Here is a 23,395-nt window from a genome sequence, read left to right on the forward strand (position 1 = left end):
TTTGAAGAAGTGGCGTTAGAAGAAGTGGGGGGTGGACATACAGAGAGGATGAACGAAAGGAGATAGACGAAATAAGTATGTAAGACGAGTGTGGATGGGAGAGTTGGAAGGGGTCGAACTCAGCGAATGTACCTCAATCAGCATGAGGACGTTTTTAGCCAAGGCCAGCTTAGGAGCACCCTGATTAAGTTAATAACAATGTACCTACCTGTATAGTTTAAGTTTAAAAAATGTGGCTCTCAAAAGAAATTTCAATCATTTTACTGTTGATATTTGGCTCTGTTGACTAATGAGTTTGCCAACCACTGGCCTAGGGAGTACCCTGCCCCCTCCCTCCAACTCTGTTAAAGGGAGACCTGGCCACCTCCACCCTCCACCCCAACTGACTCAAGGAAAGGCTGGGCTGGCCAGGTTGAATGAGTTAAGGGGCACAGCGCTGTGCCTCATTCCTCAACTCCTCTACCCATCACCTCGGTCAGTCCAGTCACTCTGAATGGAAGGCTCTATGGAGTAGGGGGGTAGGAGAAGAAAGCCTGGCCCATGGCTCAGTGGCTGAGCGTTGACCTATGAACCAGGAGGTCACAGTTCCATTCCCAGGGCACATGCCTGCACCAGGCTCGATCCCCAGTGGAGGGTGTGCAGGAGGCAGCCCGTCAGCGATCTCTCTCATCACTGATGTTTCTATCTCGCTCTCCCTCTCCCTTCCTCTCTGAAGTCGATGTGTGTATATATATATATATGGGCAAGGGACAGGCAGACTCGCTCTGAGAGTTGCAGGAACTTATTTTACCAGCAAACTTCACACCAAGCTGCTGCCATCCAGGCCTCAAGTGGAAGGTGAGGGCTCTGCTTGGCTGAGGGATTCCCGACCCCACGTGTGGGCTCCCGCACCTGCCACAGGATGCTTCTTCCGAGGGTGTAGGGTTCCTGCACCTCCAACTAAAATGCTATCTTCCAAAGGACCAGCCCGGCAGATGGGCCCAGCACAGCCTACCTGACGGAATTTGAGCAGACCCTCTCAAATCGGGAGCCTGTGAGGACGAGGGCAGGTGATGGGGCCCTCCAACAGGAAGACACAGGCTCAGGGCTCACAGGAAAAGTGAGACGAAAGCTGCCAAGCAGCGGTGCCCCCACGTCCTCCAAGCTGGGTCTGTGGCCGAGAGAGGAGGAGCCCCCAGCAGCTTTTCACACTTGGCCTAGTGGTACCCACCTCCAAGGTGCACTTGACCACGGAAGTGACCAAGAGTACTTACAGGGGCAGGCCCCCCACAAGGTCCCACCATCCACCTGGGCTGGAAACTCATCACTGAAAATCAGAGGAAATGTGAGGCGTTTTTTGTTTGTTTGTTTTGTTCTTTATTCCTTTCAGAGCAGAAGGGAGAGGGAGAGAGAGAGAGAAACATCAATGATGAGAGAGAATCAATGATTGGCTGCCTTCTGCACACCCCACACTGGGGATTAAGCCCGAAACCCAGGCATGTGCCCTTGACCGGAATTGAACCCGGGACCCTTCAGACCGCAGGCCGACGCTCTATCCTGAGCCAAATCAGCCAGAGTGGAAATGTGAGTTTTTAACTCTGAAATCTTATTACCCCACTGCCCCCAAGCCCCCACCCCTCAGACACAGTGACAAGAGACAAGAGCAGGAGTCTGCTGCAACGTGTTTATTATGTGCCAAAAAAAACGACACCACAGCTTACTCCACACATCTGTAGGAGAGTGCAGTCTTGCCTGCATATACTACAATGAGGTAGAGACTTCACACAGCTTCACAAAACCCACAGAGTAGCTGGGATAGGCAACAATGCAAGGTCAGCTCAGCGGGGAGGGGATGGGGGGGAAGGACACTGGTTCTTTGGCACACAGCTTCCCAAAGAGGGGCAAGTCGATTCTTTTTTTTTTTAAAGAAAGAAAAAGTCAAGTTTTCAAATCCCAGTAGCATTTCCATCCACTGCAACGGTTGCTCCATACATTTCTCAAATCAAAGAAACAAGGAAGGGTACTTGTCCCCTCTGAGAGAAAGGGCTCCTGTGAGCCTTCTTCTGCCCCCACCAAAAAGCAGCCCTTTTTAGCTCAGTTACAAAAGAAAGAAGTCCTGTGACTGTGATTAAAAACTTCTATCAACCCTCCCCCCCAAATAAGTGCAACGTAAGAAGGTGCAGTAAACCGTTTAAACCTATGTACAGCAGCTGCTCAAACACCTTTTACCCGGTCCAGTTTGCAATTCAAAAACATTTTTTTTCTTGGTTGCAATTTTTTTTTTCCTCTTCATTCGCAACTGTGAGAAACAGTGACCAGCAGTCCCCCAGACACAAATTTGCTATAATGTTAAAAGCTGCCAGGAAAGAAAAAAGAACAACTCTTGTTCCAAATGACTTAAAAACTATTTTAAGGAGTGTAAAAAGGAACCGGTAAAAACCCTCGAGCATAAAATATGAAATATGATTTTGGTTTAAATGAAGAGCAAAGTCTCCTTGTTGTGTACAGTAAAAACACCAGCTGAACACCCAGTTTATGCCGTTCAGGTGGGGGTTAAATAAATGGAAAGGCACTGTATGGCAACTGCAAGAATGAAACCAACGAGACCTGCGCATCACCACCATCAGTATTGCAAGGAATGTAAAAAAAGCGCTTTTAATAAATAAACCTAGATGTAGGCATCGTGTCAATACCTTCTGGACACGTAATTCTTTTTTGCTTTTCATCGGCAAAATGAGGAACTAAAATCTGGGAAAACTACAGAGTCGCTTGGAGGGTGAGCCAGAGGGTCCTTGCCCTGGCCCAGCCCCTGAAAACAAACCCGACAAAACTCATTGTGCATTAATTAGTGCAGAAACAAAGACAGACTCAGCGAGTGCAAAGGTGACTACGATCTTCCCTTGTCCTCGGGAAGCCGGCTCCCTGGTCGCCAGGTGCCCAGGTGGGGCAGGCCGCTGCCTGACCTGCCAGCTGCGGGCGCCGCAGGCCACCAGGCAAGGCCGGCTCCTCTAGCTGGAATCTCGGTTCTTCTGGTTCCGCATCAGGGGGCTGTGGTGGCGCAGGCCCTCCGTGCTGTGCCGCCAGTGCCAGCAGCTCCGGCAGAAGTACTTGAAGCACACCTGCGCAGAGAAAGGGAGACAGGGCGCTCCGGTGTCAGCCGTGTCAGCCGCAGGCCCCGTGCGCAAGCGAGTGGGGCCTCCTGGGGCCTCCGTGGTGCTAGAAGAGAGGGTCTCAGGAACTTGGAACCTCTCACACAGGCCTGATCGACCCTGGAAACCTGCTGTGTTCCTGCAGGTGCCCTGACTTCATCCAACATTCAGGGCTCCCACTGTGTACAGCTTCCCTCACCCCTCACCGCTGCAGCGGCTCCTCAGGCCCCGCCCTTCTCTCACCTCCTCGCTGCTAACCTGCAAGGACATCTGAAGACAGTGACCCCAGGTCCCAATGTAAAGGACATGCCTCCTTCTTCAGCCGAAGTGAGGGAAGGTGACAGACCCTGGGGCTCTGTCCCACCTCCTGCTCTGAGCTGTGTAACCTCTGACAAGCCACTGACCTCTGAGCAATTACCTAAAAATGGAGGGTCCCCCAAAACCTGTGATGAGGCTGATCAGAGAGATGCTCGTCCTTAGATCCAAGGTACTGCACACCCTCACCTGGGAGCATCGGTTTAACCACTGTCGACCAGGGGCTCCCAGCCTGAGCGAGCACTGCAAACACTAGTGGACGCACCGCCAAGCCCCAAGCTCCCGTCACACATCACAGACCAGCTGCAGGGGCACCACTTGGACACTTGGCAGAAACACGAGTCTCGGGCCCCACCCCAAACCCGCTGAGTCACAATCTGCATTTAAACAAGGTCCTCAAGTGATGTGCACACACATTCAAGTGTGAGAAGCATTTTTGCTGAAAAACACGCCCAGATGTGTGCACAGCCACCCACAAACAGTCAACAAGAAGCTGCCGTGCTGTGCTCTCTGCCTGTGTCTGACAACTGGGGGTACAAACCAGGTATAAACATCAAAAACACTCCAGGGGTCCCTGAGTGGGGGAACAGCAGCCTCGAAGTCCTAAGAATTAGAACAACACTGCCTGGCTCACAGGTCCTGCTGACCAGGCCCACCCAGGTTCCTGTCACCCTCAGAACCCACCCATGATCAGCAGCAGCCCACATGTCTGCCCACATCGTGTAAAAGGAGAAGGCCCGAGTGTCAAGACTCAACTCGAGAGCTTTCTGATCACCAGCGCCTCCTCTGCTCAACCACAAGGTACCCGAGAACCCCAACACTCTGTGTGACGAACCTGGCGTAACCATTTTCAATTAAGGGGGACTTCCTAGGCACCTCCAGGGCCCAGGGGACTCACCTGATCTCGACAGAAGAAAGGGCCAGGCTGAGAACTGCAGATATGACACAGAGAATCTTCTAGGTAGGGGTCGATCTGAACCTGCATGAAGCGAGACAGGAGAAGGAAGTGGCTCTAAGGCCAGGCGGCCAGTGGCTGGGAGGGAGGGTACACGATGGGGCTCTCCGCGTGAATGCAGGGCGCTTCCTGGGTTAAAGGGGCGGAGAGTGTGGAGACCCCAGGGGACAGATGAGCTCACCATGCAGGGCCAGGCTGGCAGCCTCTGCAGTGTGGGCGACCACACACATTCCTGCCTGGCCCCCAGCTCACTGCACCCCCCAGTCTCACCCAGGGAAGCGTTCAGAGGACACAGATCAGGAGAAGGCAGTCAGGCTCCGGCAATGCCCAGCCAGGGCAGGCGCCCCGCAGGCTGGGAAGGCTCAACAGCCATGGCCCCTCTCCTGAGTCACCACAACCAGGCTCTCCCAGACCTGAACCCAGAGTCCCCAGGGCACACCCAGCACAGGGACCGCTCCGCCTCAGCTGCCCTGGTGGTAACCTGCCCAGAGGAAGGGACAGATCAGCCTCTCACCTTCTTGGTGAACTTGGTGGTTTTGATCTCCACAAAAGCAGCGCTGACGGCTTTCAGGTAACTGCGTTGATTATTGAAGGTCACGCGCCCAGACCCTGTTGTAGAAACAGCAGAACAAATTCACCTTCTAAGGGGTAGGGATGCCCAGCCCTCAGGCTGTATGGGCCGGGGAAAGCATTTGGTCTGGCCCTGCCAAGGCACTGGGTGAGTTAATAGTGCTTGACGAAATAGAGCAGGCCAATTTTTAAGTTGATAATTTTGTATGGCCCAAGAATGACATTCTAGCCAAATTCTCCCACATGTCACTTTTCAACACTTGTCAGCACTCAGGAAACCCTGTGTCTAGACCAGTGACGTCCAATAGAAATGTATTGTGAGCAACTCGTATTAAGTTTTCTAGTAGCCACGTCTAAGTGTGTGTGTGTCGGGGGGGTGGTTGGTGGTGGTGGAATTTACTTTAATATACTTTATTTAACCCAATATATACAAAACCTTATCATTTTAACCTGTGGCACTAGCCACATTTCCAGCGGCCCAGCAGCCACATTCAGTGGGTGGCTACCAACTCAGACGGCTGGTTACAGACCACATAGGCACCAGCCCCAAAGGAACAGGGTAAGGCATGCTAATGGGCATGGGGAGGGAAGAGCCCTCTGGTGCAGGCAGGGGCAGAGGGAAGACTACAGGGCTCAGAATGGAAGCCAAGATTCAGCTAGAGCCTCTCTCTGAAGGTGGGCCCAGCAGCCACACACTCGTCCGAGGTCCTGGAGACCAGGCAGGGAGCCAGGAGAGACTAGTCCTGCCAAGGGCCGTCCGCCCCCGCACCTTGGAAGGCCGCTCTGTCTGAGGTGCAGCACCAATGCACACGGCTCCACGTGAGGGGAGTGGGTCAGCCACGTCCCGATCACTAAGCTCAAGGCTCCACCTCCAACCGGCTCCTGAGATTCCTGTGCGGTGTCTGGAAGTGGCCTCCCTGCTCAGAGGGGCTGACCAGAACCCAGCGGCTGGGCCCAGACTGCCCTGTGCTGGGGATCACCCAGTTCTCCCTCAGCCTGACTGGGCTCTGCCCCTGCACAGGACACTTAATAAAGGAAAGCCAGGCAAGTTCAGGGAAGTACTGGCCTCTTCGTGAACTATATGACCTGTTGTGTCCCAGACGGTTTGGCTCTGAGCTTCCCACCAGAGTTCCTGTCCCATTTTCACCTCCTGGATCCCTGCCTGTGTGTTCCCCCTTTCACGGGAGGAGGGGGAGGGTGGGTGCAGAGGGTGGTTTAGCTCTGCTGCTGGGATGCGCCATCTGCAGCCCTGGGCCAGGCCTGCCTTTCGCTCCCACGGGGAAGTCTCACGCTCTTGGGCTGCCTCCCAGGGCCGCACGCGGCCCCACACAGAAGTGGGACGCTCACCAATGGGATACTTGTGCTTATCTGTGTCAATCCCGGCGTACACCACTCCTCCAAACAGGTCGTTCAGGATGGCCGCCAGGGCCTCGGCATTGAGCATCCCGTGCAGGGCGCCCACAAACACCGTCCTGCTGGGGTCCAGTCTCTGAGATGGGTTCCGCACAAAGTTGCTGTCAGCCAAGACCCAGGGGATCACTTGTACCTGGAAAAGCACGCAAAGGTGTGTCATGCTGGCAGGGAGCCAGGCCGGCTCTGGCAGGGAGAGGCGCAGCTCCTGGCCTTGCTGGAGCCGGGTGGGAGGCCCGGGCGGCGGGCGAGAGGTGCTGCCCCCAGCACACAGGCCTGCCTCCCCCAGCCCAACCAGAGTTGACTTTCACTGAGTCCATGTGTCCAAGTGGTGACAGCAAGTGGCCCAAACGCAGTCACTCATCCTGGGGAGCAAGCAAAGCAGAACCGAACCGTCACCTGTGTGGTTCCAACAAAGGGCCGTGGACACTGATGTACAGAGAGCACAGGCCAGAGTCCCAGGAGCAGAAAGGCTCCACAGGGAAACTTAAGGACAGGAGCTGGGGGCAGAGGCTGGGGCGCTTAGGATACTGGTAGGCGGTGGTCACTGGCCCGGAAGCCGGTGCCGTGGGGGCGACAGAGGCGGGCAGGGTCACTCATGGAGGCTCACAGAGCAGACCAGCACCAGGGCAGGAGCCGACCACGTCTCTGCCTCAGACAAAACCTGGCAGAGCAGGCAGAGATCCACAGTGCAGTGCAGACTGTAGTGTTCTGGAAGATTAATGTGTAAAGTTCTAAAAGACTGTCTCAAAGCAGGAAGAGATGAGGTGGAAACCAGCAAAAGGCAGACGCAAAGGAGGGTCAGAGGAAGGAGAGGCAGACCTGCAGGGCCTCCGGGGCACGGGCACGGGCAGCTAAGCCCAGAAGACCCGCCGGCAGAGCCCGGGCCTGGGCGTGTGGGACAACAGGAGGAACCTGGCCGGGGTCCAGGCCTAGAGGACCCTGGGAAGAGAGGGCCTGGCAGAAGTCACCCAGAGCCAATTTCACTGGGAGATGCAAAAGCCCACTCTACTTTGTCCACTCCCACGGGAGGTGCCACCATCTTGGTCCACATGCCACGGGCCACCAGGCTCTCCAAGCTTTTTGTTACACTAAACAGAACCGTTGAGGACCACAGGCCATTCCCAAAGAGAGGCCCCAGGGGAGGCGGGCCAAGCAGGCAAGAGCCCGGAGAGGTGTCTGAAGGTAAGAGCAGAGCCACAGGTGAATAACGTGTCTGATCCGGAAAGAAGAGAGAAGAGAGTCAGATGCTGACCATACGGTGGTGGGAAGGGACCTGAAGGAAGTAGAAGAGGCCAAGCGACAGGGCAGCCTACGGTCAGCACACCAGACACTGCAGGGCAGTCACTGCAGGGCAGTGAGGGAAGAGGGACAGGACGGAGTCGGCAGGGCACGGAGGGGGCGGAGGGGGCTGAGGGGCCGGGGAAAGCAGGACAGGCAGAGGAGCATGCTGACCAGTCCTAGGGTGCAGCAAGGGGTCACTGCATGGGCCCCAGCAGAGAGAACGGAAAGGAGGGGGAGCTCTGGGTCACTGGGGGCAGCCAGAGGATGGACCCGCCCTGTGACTAAGACAAAATGTGAACTGACACCAGGAAACAGCTATAAAACAAAGAGCCAGCTTCGTGACATGCCTTGTTTTTAGAATATATCTATATCTATATCTATATCTATATCTATATCTATATCTATATCTATATCTATATCTATATCTATATCTATCTATCTATCTAATCTTTTTATTGACTTCATAGAGGAAGGGAGAGGGAGAGATAGAAACATCCATGATGAGACTCTTGGATCGGCTGCCTCCTGCACGCCCCCTACTGGAGATGGAGCCGGCAACCGGGGCGTGTGTGCTGACCAGAATCGAACCTGGGATCCTTCAGTCCGCAGGCCGACACTCTATCCACTGAGCCAAACCAGGTAGGGCACGTGCCTTATTTTAATTCTGAGGCGACCACCTCAATAAAATAGACATTTCCCCACTTACCCTACAGATTTTACTTCTAGAGCAGTTTTAGGTTCACAGCAAAACTAAGCTAAGGTTCAGAGTTCCCTCATAATGCCTGTCCCCCTCAGCTCAGCCCCCGCATCAACATCTGCACCCCAGGTGCACTTGGTGGTCAGGGAACCTCTGTGGCCACGTCACTGTCACCCCAAGCCAGAGCTCACATCAGGGTTCACTGTTATGGGTGTTGTATGTTACGGGTGTGACACCGTAACGGGCAGGGTGAAAATAGCACCTGCCTCCTTTCCGCAGGGAGGGACCTCATTTTGGGGGTGGTGCTAGTGTAAGGACATGTGTGAACCTTTACGGGATCACAGAGGTGTGTCACTGCCCTGAAGACCCCCCGTGCCACCTGTTCATCGTCCCCTCCCCAGGACCCTGGCAACTGCCTCTCCTCACGAACACAGGCACTCCGATCCCCCATTTGACAGAGGAGCAAACCATGTTTCAGAGACACTACACATCTAGTCCAATGTCACAACAGGGACTTGAATGGAACCAGAATCTAAAACAGCAGCACCGGTTCCTAAGCTCAACAGCCCCCTTTACGAGATGTGAGGTCGTGATGGGCCCTCGTGACCTAAAGGGCGTTGTGAGCTCAGGAACCAGTGCTGTTTTCAAAACCTGTTTCTCAAACACCATCCACTCCTAAAACCACGCGGCAGCTTGGCTGAACGGGAGCTTCCTGAGCTCCCCCCACACCGACGCAGTGAGTCTGAGAAGGGCCCGAACACGCACTGAGGTCCAGGCGGGAATCTGGGCTAGAAACCCCAGAGGCGAAGGGCACGCGGCCGATAGAGAGGGAGTGAGGAGAGAGAGCACCCGCAGGGGAACCACAGGGCTAGCAAAGGGCAGGAGGGAAGCAGGGATCCCGGGAGTGTGGGCTGCAGACTTACCCACCCCGGGTCAGAGGTGGCTGGGAGCCAGTGTGACCTCCATGGGCAGGAGACACACATACCACGAGGACCCAAAGGTTGCTTTTTTTTTTTTATGGAATTGAGAGTATTTTGCTGTATTTGCTGTGAGGCAGGAGGAACTTCTTGCCTCAGTAGGACACTCGCCTGCAGCCTGCGTGTCCTGCCACCCAAGGACACTGGCCTCTTAGGAGAGGACGTGGTGCTCACTCACCTCCTTGCAGCGCATCCTTCGGCTGGACATCTTGAAGTAGTATTCGCTCAGGCCGTCGGGGCTCAGCGGGTCATGCGAGCAAGCCTGCAGCAAGGCCCGGACAGACTTCTCCAGTTCGAAGACCAGGTACACATACCCTATTCCCAACGAAAGAGAAGCAGCATGAGCACCCTCGGCCCCTCCTCAGCCTTCGTTCTGCAGCTCTCGGTTCCAGGAGAGGCGGCCTCGTGCGTGCGTACGACACAAGTGTGTCCTGCTCCTGGGGAGTCTTGTTGAAGGGAGTCCTGCTCTGCCGAGCCCAGGCCTGGGGGGGCGGGGACCTCTCCCACCTGGCAGGGGGAGGTTGGCAAGGCAGGACGGGCCTGTCATACCACACAGCCCTTCACCCGACCGGAGCACGTGTTCCTGGCCAGGGGAGGCGGGGAGCGGAGGCAGGTCTGCAGCCTACCTGCGGGGTGGGGGTGCTGCTCTAAAAGCCTAGTTACCACTGGTCCCGTCCCCCCCGGGACACTGCCAGTGGAGACGGGCAGGGTGAAAATAGCACCTGCCTCCACTCTGCAGGGAAGGGATCTCATTTCAGACCAGTGAGGGATCCGAGGCTTGGTCCTCCTTCCTGCCGGCTCCAAAGGGAGCTCAGAAGGAGGTCAGCAACAATGTAACTAAGCAGGGGGCAGGCAAAGGGGGCCCTGCGAATGCCTTGTTCTGCGAGGGAAGCGGCTGGGTCCAGGTGGGGGAGGGCACAGGAGGTGTCACACGGGGGTTTCAGCGGCAGCTCCCACTGCAGGTCAGTTTGGACAGACGGACCATTAGCCAGAAGAACAGAGGGGTGGTGCTAGGTGGGGAGCAGTGCTGACAGCGGAAAGCTGTGTGCTCCAGGTGCCTACACCACGGTACCAGCATGCAGCGGTGACATCCCAGCATCCCTCAGTGCAATTATGTGCCAGGGAGGAAAAAAAAAGCTCCTACCATGTCTTTATTACCTTTGGGCATATTACCTTTGGGAGGACACCGGGGGTGCTTGCCATCCTTACCGGGCCACTCCACACTCAGGGAGCCAAAAACACGGAAGGTGTTAACCAATCCAGCTGCGAAGAGATGGACAAGAGGGGTGCTGAGGCACACCCTCCCCAGGGGGCCCAGCTCTCCCAGGCTCATCCCCCCACAAACAACATCTGAGAGGACTCTGGTCTCGGGGGCAGGTGCAAGCACCGAGAAGAGCACGATGGGAGTCGGTGAAGCGCCCCTCCCCAGGCTCCTGGAGACCCTGAGCTCAGAGGTCAGCCCGGCCTCCAGCCCAGCGTCATGCTCCTGAAGCAGGAGGCCTGGAGGCAGCTCACCTTCCGTAATATCCCAAGGAACACCTCCGAGGAACACTTTGCAGGAGTAGACAGGGTTCTTGTAGTTCCGGGGAGGAAGCTGGCCACTCCAGGTACAAGTAGCTTCATTCACAGCTTTGGGGGCAGAGACAGAGAAATGGGTCAGAGAACCACCGCCCTCCCCTGGGGTGAAGGTGTCCAGGAAGAACAGGACGGCCCGGCGCAGCCAGGCTGCTGGGAGGACACCCCTGGCTATTCCGAAAGGCGGGAAACCTTACACCTCACCACGCCGTCAGCCCAATCCCGACAGCCCGGCCCTCATCACTAATTCTGTCTCCACGAAAACAGAGATGTGTAGGTAAAAATGCTCACAACCCAAGCTGTTTCCAAACACGTAACTGGTAACTAACCACAAAGCAGTTTTGTCTAGGCATTGCTTCCAATGCTAATTAAAATAAAATTACTTGAACGTAAATAGAACAATTCTGTGTACGAGATCCCAAAGGCTGGCTGCTCCACATGGGCCTTGTCCCCACATGTTCACACAAGAAACAGTTGCCTCTACTTTCGCTGCCTTCGCTCTGAACTCACCCATCACGGAAGTGAGGACCCTGCCAATAAAGCGCCCCCACCAGCAGCCCAACAAGACCAGAGTCCCAGCCGTTCCCAAGCCAGAACCAGGCCCCACCCCCACAGCTATGTGTGCGACGCCCCAACAAACATCGGGCCTTCCTTAGATAATGGACCCACCCCACCCCCACCCCCCCACTCAGCGTCCAATGTATGCCCATGACAAGCCTGTCCCAACCCGCTGTGATGTGTCTGACTCCGACTCAAAACTCCGACTGCTCTTCTGTTCAGCCCTACAGTTTCTAACGGTTCTCAACCTGTGGGTCGCGACCCCTTTGTGGGTGGAACAACCCTTTCACAGGGGTCGCCTAAGACCATCCTGCATATCAGATATTTACATTAGGATTCATCACAGTAGCAACATTACAGTTATGAAGTAGCAATGAAAATAATTTTATGGTTGGGTCACAACATGAGGAACTGTATTTAAAGGGCCAGAAGGTTGAGGCTCTGTTCTTGGTGACCAATTTGGCCTTCTAGCAGTCTTTAATCCTGTCCCCACTCGGTCTGTGCTGTTCCAGATCCGGGAGTGACCTCCTGGGCATGGCCAGGCCCTGCCTACTGCACTCCCCGCCGTAGCACCAGGACAGGGAGCCAAGGAAACCAAGCCTCATGTTCACTCAGGCGATGATATGACATGAAGCCATTTCCTACAAGGCCCAACGTGCCAGCAAGAAACTCAACTATCAGCAATGTTTTGCGAACAATAACGGAACTAGATATAACATCCCTTCGCAGGGACAGTGGCACTGGAGAAAGTGCAAAGATGGGCGGCCAAGACCACGAAGTGGACAGGGCAGTGGCACCATCAGAGGAGAATGAGATCAGGTCCAGCTCTGTGAGCAGAAAGTCAGACATACTGATGCCTCTGGAAACACAGGGAAGGGCGACACTGAACACCGGCCGTCATCGGCTCAGCACCTCCGAACCGCGGTCGGTGGGCACCTGACGCCTCAGTAAACACTGACTGTGACTCATTTACTTCTGGGTATTGGCGGAAGATGACAAACAGATGCAGTGCGTATCTCAGCTCAGGTCAATGACGGAGCCCGAGGTCTGTGGGAGACCAGGACACCTGGGGACAGCCCTTACCTTAGAGGCTGCCCACCCGTGTCCCGGAGTTCACCTGTCAGAAAGCCTCGGGGAAGAAGCTCCTGCCTGAGTTAGGAAGGTAAAGGGAGACAAAGCTCAGAGCATCCGCCAGGGTTTCCCGTGAGAGAATAAACAGACGGCTGCGCACAGCCAGCCTCCAGAGGAAACAGGTGAGAGGGAGCCAACGCTCACCACACGGCCCGCACGCAGGTCACCGCTCCTTCCTGCCTGCCAGCCCTGAAAACCCGACTGTCCCATCAGCACTCACTCCAGAGGACAGACTGCGCTGCAGATCCAGGGCCTTCACCGCAGCCAAGTCCTCTTCCAGTCAGGTCCCCTGTCGGGCCCAGCCTGCCCACCCACACTCACCTGCCGCCTGCCGGTGCAGCCTGGCCTCTCTCTCTATGCTGAAGGGGTCTTTGGGGGCTTCCAGGAGGTCCCAGGAGGGCCACACGGACGCTCCTGGCCATCTCTTCGACGCACTGGTTGGGGAAGGAGTGACAGCGGCGGCAGCAGCGGCGGCGGCAAGAGCAGCTTGCTCTTGGTCCATCCGGGACCCAACCCCCATCTTTAAGGAATCTCGGGGGCCACCCCCTGTCAGGGACAGGAAGGGCAGAGGGGGGGAGATGCGCAGGCTGGACTGAAGGAGGAAAAGGGAGACAGGTTTTCAGAGGGCGGTCTGGTGGAAAGAGCAACAACTGCACTGCAGACATTATGAAAAATACCATTAAGCACTGGGTCTACTTTCTTCCAGACTCTCTCCCTAAGCATTTTTAAGATTAGTTGTCCTACCCTAATTTAAACAAATTCTTTTGTCCCCAAGTCAACATTTTTTTTTTCATTTTGCCAGACAGTCTTTGTAAGCATTTTTAATTAATTTACGATATTCTATTTAGGGACCAAGCTACATTTCCCTGACCTATTGCCCCACTGATGAACACTCAGATACTCTTGGTCTATAAATAGGTACTTTAAGATGTAGCTTCATATCTTGTGTTTTCTTTGGTCAGATTCCTAGGTCTAGAGTCAAAATGCTTTCTGTTGCGGGGGGGGGGGGTGTTCTATCAGAAATATGTAAGAACGCGGGGTTTATTCTAAGCTTGTGCCAAAGCTTTAAATTCTACTGGTTTCAGTGGGTAAAATGACATCACATTATCATAAAAACAAACAAATAATCACTCAACAGAATATGTCCTAAAAGTTCAAATACTGCCTCTATTCCCTCTTCTGTGAGGAGTGAGGTATCTGGGGATGTTCTTTTTTTGTGTGTTTTTATTCATTTTTAGATAGAGGAAGGGAGAGGGAAAGACAGATAGAACCATTGATGAGAGAGAATCATCGATTGACCACCTCCTGCACGTCCCTTACTGGGGATCGAGCCCAAAACCCGGCATGTGCCCTGACCAGGAATTGAACCGTGACCTTCTGGTTCATGGCTCGACACTCAACCACTGAGCCACATGGGCCAGGCCTGAGGAAATTCTTTCAACAAAACTCAAACAATTAAAGCTTTATGAGGTAAATTTCCAAGACTGAGACCCCCTCTGAAGGCCATAACCAGAAGCACCTCATCTCACCCCATTTACAGGAGGCAACTGCGGCCCAGGGTAGCAGGGCCCACTGTGGGGGCCCCTCTGGGAGTAGCCTGAGCCGGGCAAGGGGAACAGGAGCGCCAGCTCATGCTCTAGGGGAGCGGACAGGAGACCAGGTGGGTGCTCACGGCTGGGCTACGAATGGTAACTGTATCCACGACCAGGGAGGCCAGTCCTGGGTGTGGAAGGGAAGAGGTAGGAAGCCAGCCTTCCATTCATCGACCAGCCAGTGTAGGGACCCGGAACAGAGGCCAGGATGAGGAGGCAGCGAAGGCTGCATGGCACTGTGCTCCTCACCTAACCCACCGCCAACTCCGTGCAGCCTGGGCGCCCCCGCCACCCGGCTGCAGGTGAGGAGCCTGGGTGCCACATTAACACTGGGCAGCACTTCACAGGTGCACAGTGGCCTCAGACAGCCAACATGGGTCAGGAAAGGCTTTAGGAGCCAGGGGCAGTCAGGTCTGGGTGAGAACCCTGGCCCCGCCAATGAAGGCGCACCCAGGCGGTGGGGCGGGTCTGGCTCCAGACCACTGCAAGAAAGCGTGTCATCACCTCTTTGGCTGGTGGAGGGTCTTGCCTTCATTTGTAAACAATTGCAACACCTCATAGCCCAGTAAAACGGAGCATGCCCATAATTTTAAAAATCATCACTTAAGAGTTCTGAGATATCATACATAAAGGCACATAAACGATACTGTGTTTAGGCTAAAGAACACCCCGTGTAGGCCAGGACACGGAACTCGGCTAGGACTCCCATGTTTGCCTGTGAAGTAACTGTGACCCAACGGCTCCTGGAGAAACTCATAGGAAGTGTCCCGGGCTCAGGTCCTGAAATGCATCGCCCAATGGGTGTACAAGGCATCCTCTATTCTGTCGAGGACGAAAAGCTCTGTATGTGCCCACGATGGCCTCCACACCTTCCAGCATCCTAGTGGGCACGTACCCCTGTCAAGCATGCTGGCCCTCCCACCCGGCTCCCCGACAAGCGACATACAATCAAGTCTGAGAGATGATCTGATCCGGAGCTGAAGCCACTGGTGTCTGAGTCCGAGGGGCTGCTGGAGCGGGAGTCCAGGATGGGCCGCGTGTCCAGGCGGGAGCCTCTGACTGAGGGTACTGAGAACTTGTCCACGTCAGATCCAAGGGGGTCCAGTGGCAGGAAGCTCAAGGGGGGCTTCCCCAGGACATTGCCCAGGGGGTTGTGGAGCATGCTCAGTACTAGGAGGAAAAATAAAGGAAGTCCTGTAACTTCTTAGTTTTCTTCCCAGCCAACAGCCCTCCCTTCTTCTCCCACAGCCACGCAACAGGATACGCTGAGGCACAACCATTGAAAGCACAACAGAACCACAGTTCGCATGCACCGAGCAGACACACATCCAGGGCCGACACTGGCCACCCAGGGCCTGTGAGAGGCAGTTACAGGACAGCTTTGTGAAGCCTGGAGGTCCTGCTGTCACAGAAGCAACAAAATTCCAGCTCTTGCCTGACCGATATGGTTCAGAGGTTGAGTATCGACCTATAAACTAGGTGGTCACGGTTCAATTCCGGTCAGGACACATGCCCGGGTTGCGGGTTCGATCCCCAGTAGGGGGCCTGCAGGAGGCAGCCAATTGATGATTCTCTCTCATCATTGATGTTTCTGTCTCCCTCTCCCTTCCTCTCTGAAATCAATAAAAATATATTTTAAAAAGACCAACAACAACAAAGCTCCAGCAATCTGACACCTAGGCTTAGGGGTCAGTGCCAGCATTCGGGGAACTCTGTACCACTGGGGACCCCGGTCATAGCTGCTATTTTTTTAAAATATATTTTTGTTGATTTCAGAGAGGAAGGTTAGAGAGGTAGGGAGAGGGATAGAGAAATAAAAACATCAATGATGAGAGAGAATCAATGATTGGCTGCTACCTGCACACCCCACACCAGGGATAGAGCTCACAGCCTGGGCATGTGCCCTGACCAGGAATGAAATGTGACCTGGTTGATAGGTCAATGCTCAACCACTGAGCCACGCTGGCTGGGCCATACCTGCTATTCGTGTCTGGGTGCACACGCCCACGTTGCCACAGGAGACCCCTTCAGCGCACACCATGCTCCTCCCTACTGCCTGGCGACCTGCTCACGAGAATCCCACCCCGACACCACGCAGCTGGAGTAGAGGACTCGGGCCACACCCTGAGGCCTAGGACAGCGTGAGCAGGCCTCTTCTCCGAGAGCTCCTGAGCAAGCGGCTAGCACATGCGGGGCTCTCTGCGCTGCACCCCGAATGTCAGTCGTTTGGGATGGAAGCAGAATGACGTCTGGTCAAGCCCGCTCTGGCTGAGGCACACCTGGGTGCAGCCCTAGGTCCTCCCTCCTCCGTGTGGCCGTGTGCTCTAGGAGGCTCTGCACGTCTCCACCTCGTCATGCATCTTGGGAGGAATGCCAACCCCTTCATGACACTGTCAGGAAAAGTGTTCAGGACACAGGCAATGTTTACACGTGAAATGGCAAGAGAGCGATGCAGAGCCCAGAGTCCTCAAGGGAAGCCCAGCACAGAGCTGCATGACAACTCCCAGCAACAGCCCAAAGGGCTTGGGCATGGTCAGTATGGGCCACAGCTCTGCATTCACCCCAGGTTTAAAAAAGAGTGTGTTTGGCCCAGCCAGTGTGGTCCAGCTGTTGAGCAATGACCCATGAACCAAGAGGTTGCCGGTTCAATTCCCAGTCAAGGCACACGCCTGGGTTGGGGGCTCAATCCCCAGAAGGGGGTAGGCAAGAGGCAAATGATCGATAATGTTTCTCTATCACTGATGTTTCTATCTCTCTATCCCTCTCCCTTCTCTCTCTCTAAAAATCAGTAAAAACATTTTTAAAAAATAAGAGAGTGTGTTTGAAAGAATCCAAAAGCAACAGGGGTGCCACTGCAGACCACTTCCCTCATGCATCAATCTGTGTTCACTACGGTGTTGGTACATCTGTGCTACCAGGCACAATTCCAACTAACCTGCAATTTTTTTATTTTTTATTTTTTGCAATGTCCACAAAGAAATCTTGAGGCCTTGTCAGATTCCTGTGTGAAAGCTAGGAATGATCTCTACCACATCCTCCCATCTGACAAGCCTGTCTCAACAGAAAAAGGCAGGACAGGCCCCGCTAGCCACCAATGAACTTTATGCCTGAAGTGCTCACAGTCCATGACCAGTCAGTCACCTGCTCCCTCTGGACCAGGTTCAGTCACACGCCTACCGTTTGCTGCTCACCCAGAACGTGCCAGACACCAGAACCCGACTTCAGGCTATAACTTCTGGAACGCACCTCCACTAGCAACTTAAAAAATGCCCAGAACTTTACATCTCGTCTTCATGTTCCCGACACCTCTCTTTTGTTGAAATTCCTTTACGACCATCAACTACAGACAAGCTATCTCACCTACCAGCGGTCAGTGCCCTGGGACCTACATCATCTGGGTCTGAAGCCTTTTCCAGGGCCTGGCCGCTGCGGGAACCTATTAACAATGCATCCCGGGCCCCACTCCGACCTCCTGGGTCAGAACCTGCATCTTAACAGGATCCCCAGGAGGTTTGTGTGCACATTAAAGCTGAGACGCACTGATTTAGAAAAACCCACGACGTGCTACTCCGAAGTTCTCGTCAGTTCCCTTCGCCACACCCAAAAACCTTTCGCACTGAATTCTTCACCTTGACTCAAGACTGCAGGTTATTTAAATACGGCTCTCACAGCACAATGCCCACTAATGCCCGAGAGAGAAGAGAAACCAACGTGGCTGCGTGGGACATTTCCCCAGGAGTGTGAGCTCTGGAACAGGGTTTGGGGAGAGAAGAGAGGGAGACATAGCCACCCAGGAATAAGTAAAGAATGTAAGAAAGAGTGGCATAAACCGTGATAATGATTTCAGGAAGTGATGGCCAGAACAAGCTGAACTTTGTAAAATACATTCAAGGCAAGCAAAGTTCGTAAGCTCACAGGGAGCAAAAACCAAGGGAGCAAGAAAGTCACTAATCATACGAGATGCCAATCAAAACGACAACGAGGTACCATCTCACACCTGTCAGAATGGCTACCATCAACAAATCAAACCTCAAGTGCTGGGAGGATGTGGAGAAAAGGGACCCTTCTGCACTGCTGGTGGGAATGCAGACCGGTACAGCCACTGTGGTGAACAGTATGGAGTTTCCTCAAAAAATTAAAAATGAAACTCCCGTTTGACTCAGTGATCCCACTTCTAGGAATATATCCCAAGCAAACAGAAACACCAATCAGAAAGGATATATGCATCCCTATGTTCATCATAGTGCAATGTACAATAGCTCAGATTTGGCAATAGCCCAAGTGCCCATCAGCAGATGAGTGGATGAAAAAGCTGTGGCACATCTACACAATGGAATACTATGTGGCAGTAAAAAAGGAGGAACTCCCACCATTGGCAACAGTATGGAGCAATCTGGAGAGTATCATGCTAAGTGAAATAAGTGTTTGAAAGAATCCAAAAGCAACAGGGGAAAGACAAGTATCACATGATCTCACTCATATGTGGAATCTAATGAACAAAATAAATTGATGAATAAAATAGATCCAGAAACACAGAAGCATGTAACAGACTAACAGACTGACGGATTTCAGAGTGAAGGTAAGGGTGGGGGGGCAGGGGGGGGGGAGAGGGAGGGAGTGGACAGGGAGAGATTAACCATGGGCTTATACACATACTAAAGGCCTGGTGCACAAATTCTTGCACGGGTGGGGTCCCTTGGGGGTGGCCTGCAGGGATCAGGCCCCAGCTTGCACCCCCAGCCTTGCAGCCCCACCTGGCACCCTGCCATGGCCTGGCATTGCCCCCTCACCTGCTCCACTATCCCGTCTGTGGGGCGATCGATCGGGGCCAGGCCCCCCACCCGGCTCCCTCAGCGCCTGGGAGACAGATGGCAGCCCCACCCCCTAACGCCACTGCTCGCCGTCTGTGGGGACATTGGGCCCCCACTCACACCTGCCTTGGCCTGGCACTGCCTGCTCACCTGCTCCACCATCCCGCCGTGGTCCTGCTCTTATCAGGGGCCATTGGGGCGGGCAGCACCTCCACTACCGCCTGCTGCAAGCACCGCGTCACCAACTCCCACCATGTTCCATACCACCCCCTGGTGGTCAGCACACGTCATAGTGAGTGAACTCCGGGTCAAATGACCGCCAGAGGGGACAATTTGCATATTTGGCTTTTATAATATAGGAGGATATGCATAGCCCATGGACACAAAGAATAGTGTGGTGAAGGCTGGGGAGGGGCCAGTGCATGGTGAAGGAGGTCAATGGAAAAATACACACACACACACACACACACACACACACACACACAAAAGGGACATCTGTAATACTTTCAACAATAAAGATTTTTAAGAAAACACCAACAAACCAAGGGAGCAAAACCGAAGGAGCTAGGGGCAGACACCTGTACAGAAAAAAGTGCTGTGAAGGACACTGCTGGGCCACCAGACAAAATGGGATACAAACAGCCGTTTAATGAGGGTATTGTATCAATTTCACATTGACTGCAGTTGACAGCTGTTTTGTTATGTTCTTAATGGTTCAGAACTTACACATATAGACACAGAGAGAGAGAACGTGGGAGGGATACAGCAGAGGAGGCAAACGTCAGCCTGGGAGGCTCTGGAGGAAGGGAAACACCAGCACCCCCTGCGTCCCTTTTGTTTCATATCCGTAACTTCTGTAAATTTGAAATTATTTCCAAACAAAGTTTTTTTTAAATGACAGGAAGGAAAACTAGTCAATTCCCATCTGACTTTACCTTTTCGGAGGCAACTGATCTAACCAGAGCGTGAGTGAGAGGGACTAGAATCCCCTCTACCTGGAAGAAGAAATACTCTCCTTTTAAAAAAACCTCTTTTTTTTTTTAAACATATTTTATTGATTTTTTACAGAGAGGAAGGGAAAGGGATAGAGAGTAAGAAACATCGATGAGAGAGAAACATCGATCAGCTGCCTCCTGCACATCTCCCACCGAGGGTGTGCCCGCAACCCAGGTACATGCCCTTGACCGGAATCGAACCGGGACCTTTTAGTCCACAGGCTGATGCTCTATCCACTGAGCCAAACCGGTTTCGGCTTAAAAAAACCTCTTAAATGCATTTGCACAGAAACCTGCAGGCACATGGGATGAAGTTCTGCCTTCTGGACTAAGTATACCCACCACTGGGCAAATGCAGGGAAGGGTGTGTGCTGGGTGTCCCGAGAGGGACTGTCCAGTGCCTTAACGGGGACACACCCTTTCAATCAGGGTGACCCAATTTACGGACACAATGCTGACTTAGATGCAACTCAGAATCAGGGGGAAACCTCAGTTTATCCCTACCCAGCCCATCACCCAGACAGACAGAATTACTTGCCACCTCAAATTTGTGACAGTACTTACTTCAAAGAGGACTAGATACTATTTATAGATCCGGGCTGCAGAGTCACCTCCCTGGCCTAATCCTCCCCAGAGTCTGCTGGGATCCTCACCGTCTACGGCCAAGAGCAGCAGGGAGAGCCCCAATGAACACTCTACCCACACAGGGAAACGGGAAAGGGCTTAGGCTGATAGCCTAGAAAGGGGCAATGCCACTTGGCAAACATATGAGATTGGGGTGCCCCAGAATTAGCACCCCTGGTTCCTGTCAGCACTCGGTGGATCAGTTTCCTGCAAATGTTAAACTGGACGGGCCAAGGACACAGTAGCAGTGTGACCGGGAGACACAGGGAAGACAAGAAAACCTAGTATCAAGGTGCCCGGAGTTTCTCAGGGAGTTTGATGTTTCCTTCAACCCACAGAAGAAGCCAAGTTTCGGGAAACTATCACCCATGGTCAAATGCCCCCAAGTAGCCTGACTGTCTCCCACAGGCCAAGACCACACAGGGCCTGGCCAGGTGGGTCTCTGAGGATCTACAGGTCAAAGGAAGGGGAGGCAGCAGAGACCGGGGGTCCCAGGAGGGGCCTTATTTCAAGAGAGGGACTCGCCTGATCCCAGCTCAGCCATGGAACCCTGCCTCCCTGTGAGTGAGCAGCACCGACTTCCAGCCATTGGGAGTCAAGGGGAGGAGAACGCAGCTGGGAACTGCGTGAAGGAGGGACCATCTGATGACGGGGACTCTCATTAAGCCATGCCTACACTGCAGGTCAGTGACCACCTCGAACTCCACCCCCCAGCACAGGGCACAGAGCTGCGTCATGGCCAGATGCCAAGTGTGAACCTAGATGGCTTAAGGGGGTGGGGGCTGTGGGAGAGAAGTCCCTCCGTCCCCCTCTGCGTGGCTCCTGTCCCTGGTGGCCAAGGGCACAGCGGATCCACATCTCCCGAAAGTGACTCAGGGGAACAGCGTGCTCTTCCTGGGGCAGGCACCCATGCCCACGCACATGCTGGCAGGAAGCGGTGCCAGCCACAGACGGGGAGTCACGGGAGGCGAGGGCCTGGCAGAAGGTCCCAGCTCATTAATGCTACCTCAGAGGGTACAGGAGACCACATCAGCAGTAATATTTTTAGACCGATTGTTAACTTTCTCCACTTTCACCCTTCTATGCCAGCTCCTGTGGGTTTCACCGCTGAGTCACTGCTGGAATTTTCTGAAGCCTTGCCCAAGAGGACAAAGGCACCCGAGCCGGGTGGCAGCGAGAGCCTCGCACTGGACGGAGGCCTGCGTGGAAGACACTGTCAGAGCGAGAGCTCAGTCTGGGAGACGAGGCCCAGACACACAGGTGCCGTTACATAACGGGAACTAGTACTCCGGCCCTGAGATAGAAGGCCGCGTACCTGGAACCCTCCCTCCCTCTCCCAACCTTTGGTTCTAGGCTGTTTGTCCAACATCACCCTGAAGGCACAGGTAGGAAGTGGAGGGCAGCACTCAGTACAGACCCCAGTCTTCAACTCTTCACCCACCCAACTCCGGGCAAGCTCCGAGTCTACCTCCCACCACTGGCTCTGGGTCCCAGGTCCTGACATTGCCTTCCCCGACCTCGATCCCTGGAGTAGTCTCATTGACTGTCCTTGCAGCCGCCCACCTCGCCTAGGAGGGACCCACTGTCACACGGCTTCCCAGGAAGCCCTCCCCTCCCCACAGGCCACCTGTCCATCCAGCTAACCAACACACACATAGGAGGCAGAAGATGGGAGAGACCTTGTAGTGCAAAAATGCAGTGTCAGGCCTGCTACTCATCACTCAGTAAATACTTACCACAGAGCCATGACCAGGCACCGTGCTACGTGCTGGGAATACAGAGGTGGAGGGCTGAATGGCCCGGGCAGACTGCAGGAGACCTTGGACCCGGATGTCCATGCCACACACAGGAGGAACCCAGCCCCATTCTGGACGCTGCCTGAGAGGCTGTTTGGAAGTACAGCAGCAGCAGAAGCGAAACGCAGAGGCCGCCCCTTCCAGCCCAGGTCTTCAAGCCTGCACACCCGTGGGGAGCAGCACAGCAGAGCACCCTGGTCAGCAGCCGGGCAGAGACCAGAGCATGCACAGGCCCGTCCCCCAGGGACCTCCACAGAGAGGGAAAGAACCAGGACAGGCCCCTGGCATTGCTACCTGGGCACCTAGTCTGCCCAGGCTGCTGCACAGGCATCACTACGAGCCCTTGTTTCCCAGGTAGATGCTCAATCACCCCACTGTCTTCCGAGTTATGCCACATGGGGGATTCACCTGGGGAAAGCAGGAAGAGAGCCATCGGGTAGCACAGTGGATGAGCTGAGCCCTGCCTGTCGCCTGCCCTGGCCTCCAGGGACTTCAGCAAGGCCACACCTTGCCTCTGGCTCAGGAGCCCCCGCACTGTCCACGGAGATACCCTAACCTAAGTGCTCTTGCCCAGCATGTGAGGGTTCTGCACGTGGGAACGCAGGTGTAGCCGAGCAGAAGAGGTCTGGAACCACAGAGCCTGGGCTGAATTCTGGCAGCTATCGCCTCTAGCCTTTGGCAACGTCTGTGGGCCTATGTCCTCGTCTTTCCGACAGTAATGGTTATCAGTACCCACTTCCCAGGGCCCTGAGGACTAAAGTCAGGTGATGCACTCAGTGCAGGAAGCAGTCGATAATGCTGGCTGCTCACTAGCCACTGTACCCCCATCCCAGGACACCGAGTGTGGCCTTCACAGGGCAGCACCGTCTAGAAGGAAGGGACCCCTCCAAAGCGCCACGTGCCAAACAACAGTGGCCTTGAAGGCACGACTCTCAAAAGCAGACCCCACCCCAGGGTCTTCCCACGGGCCTGCGAGG

At 54.4% G+C, this 23,395-nt stretch overlaps 1 protein-coding gene across 4 annotated transcripts in view; it reads right to left on the reverse strand.

Moving 5' to 3' along the window:
* Positions 1 to 1,643: 1,643 nt before the first annotated feature.
* Positions 1,644 to 23,395, reverse strand: part of CPEB1 (cytoplasmic polyadenylation element binding protein 1) — a 63,319-nt gene continuing 41,567 nt past the window's right edge. For 2 of the 4 annotated variants that reach the window (XM_036306310.1, XM_036306312.1), the window contains exons 4-12: positions 15,139 to 15,362; positions 12,922 to 13,192; positions 10,852 to 10,965; positions 10,510 to 10,599; positions 9,515 to 9,651; positions 6,316 to 6,514; positions 4,913 to 5,007; positions 4,342 to 4,422; positions 1,644 to 3,098 (exon numbers count right to left, since the gene is read on the reverse strand). In XM_036306310.1, the coding sequence (XP_036162203.1) occupies positions 2,988 to 3,098; positions 4,342 to 4,422; positions 4,913 to 5,007; positions 6,316 to 6,514; positions 9,515 to 9,651; positions 10,510 to 10,599; positions 10,852 to 10,965; positions 12,922 to 13,192; positions 15,139 to 15,362 (1,322 nt within the window). In that variant the 3' untranslated portion in view covers positions 1,644 to 2,987. Of the gene's footprint in view, positions 3,099 to 4,341; positions 4,423 to 4,912; positions 5,008 to 6,315; positions 6,515 to 9,514; positions 9,652 to 10,494; positions 10,600 to 10,851; positions 10,966 to 12,921; positions 13,193 to 15,138; positions 15,363 to 23,395 lie in introns of all 4 variants that reach the window. The other 2 variants (XM_036306309.1, XM_036306311.1) reach the window with 1 other exon arrangement.

This window comes from Myotis myotis, unplaced genomic scaffold, assembly GCF_014108235.1.
Source record: "Myotis myotis isolate mMyoMyo1 unplaced genomic scaffold, mMyoMyo1.p scaffold_m19_p_40, whole genome shotgun sequence".
Taxonomy (NCBI): domain Eukaryota; kingdom Metazoa; phylum Chordata; class Mammalia; order Chiroptera; family Vespertilionidae; genus Myotis; species Myotis myotis.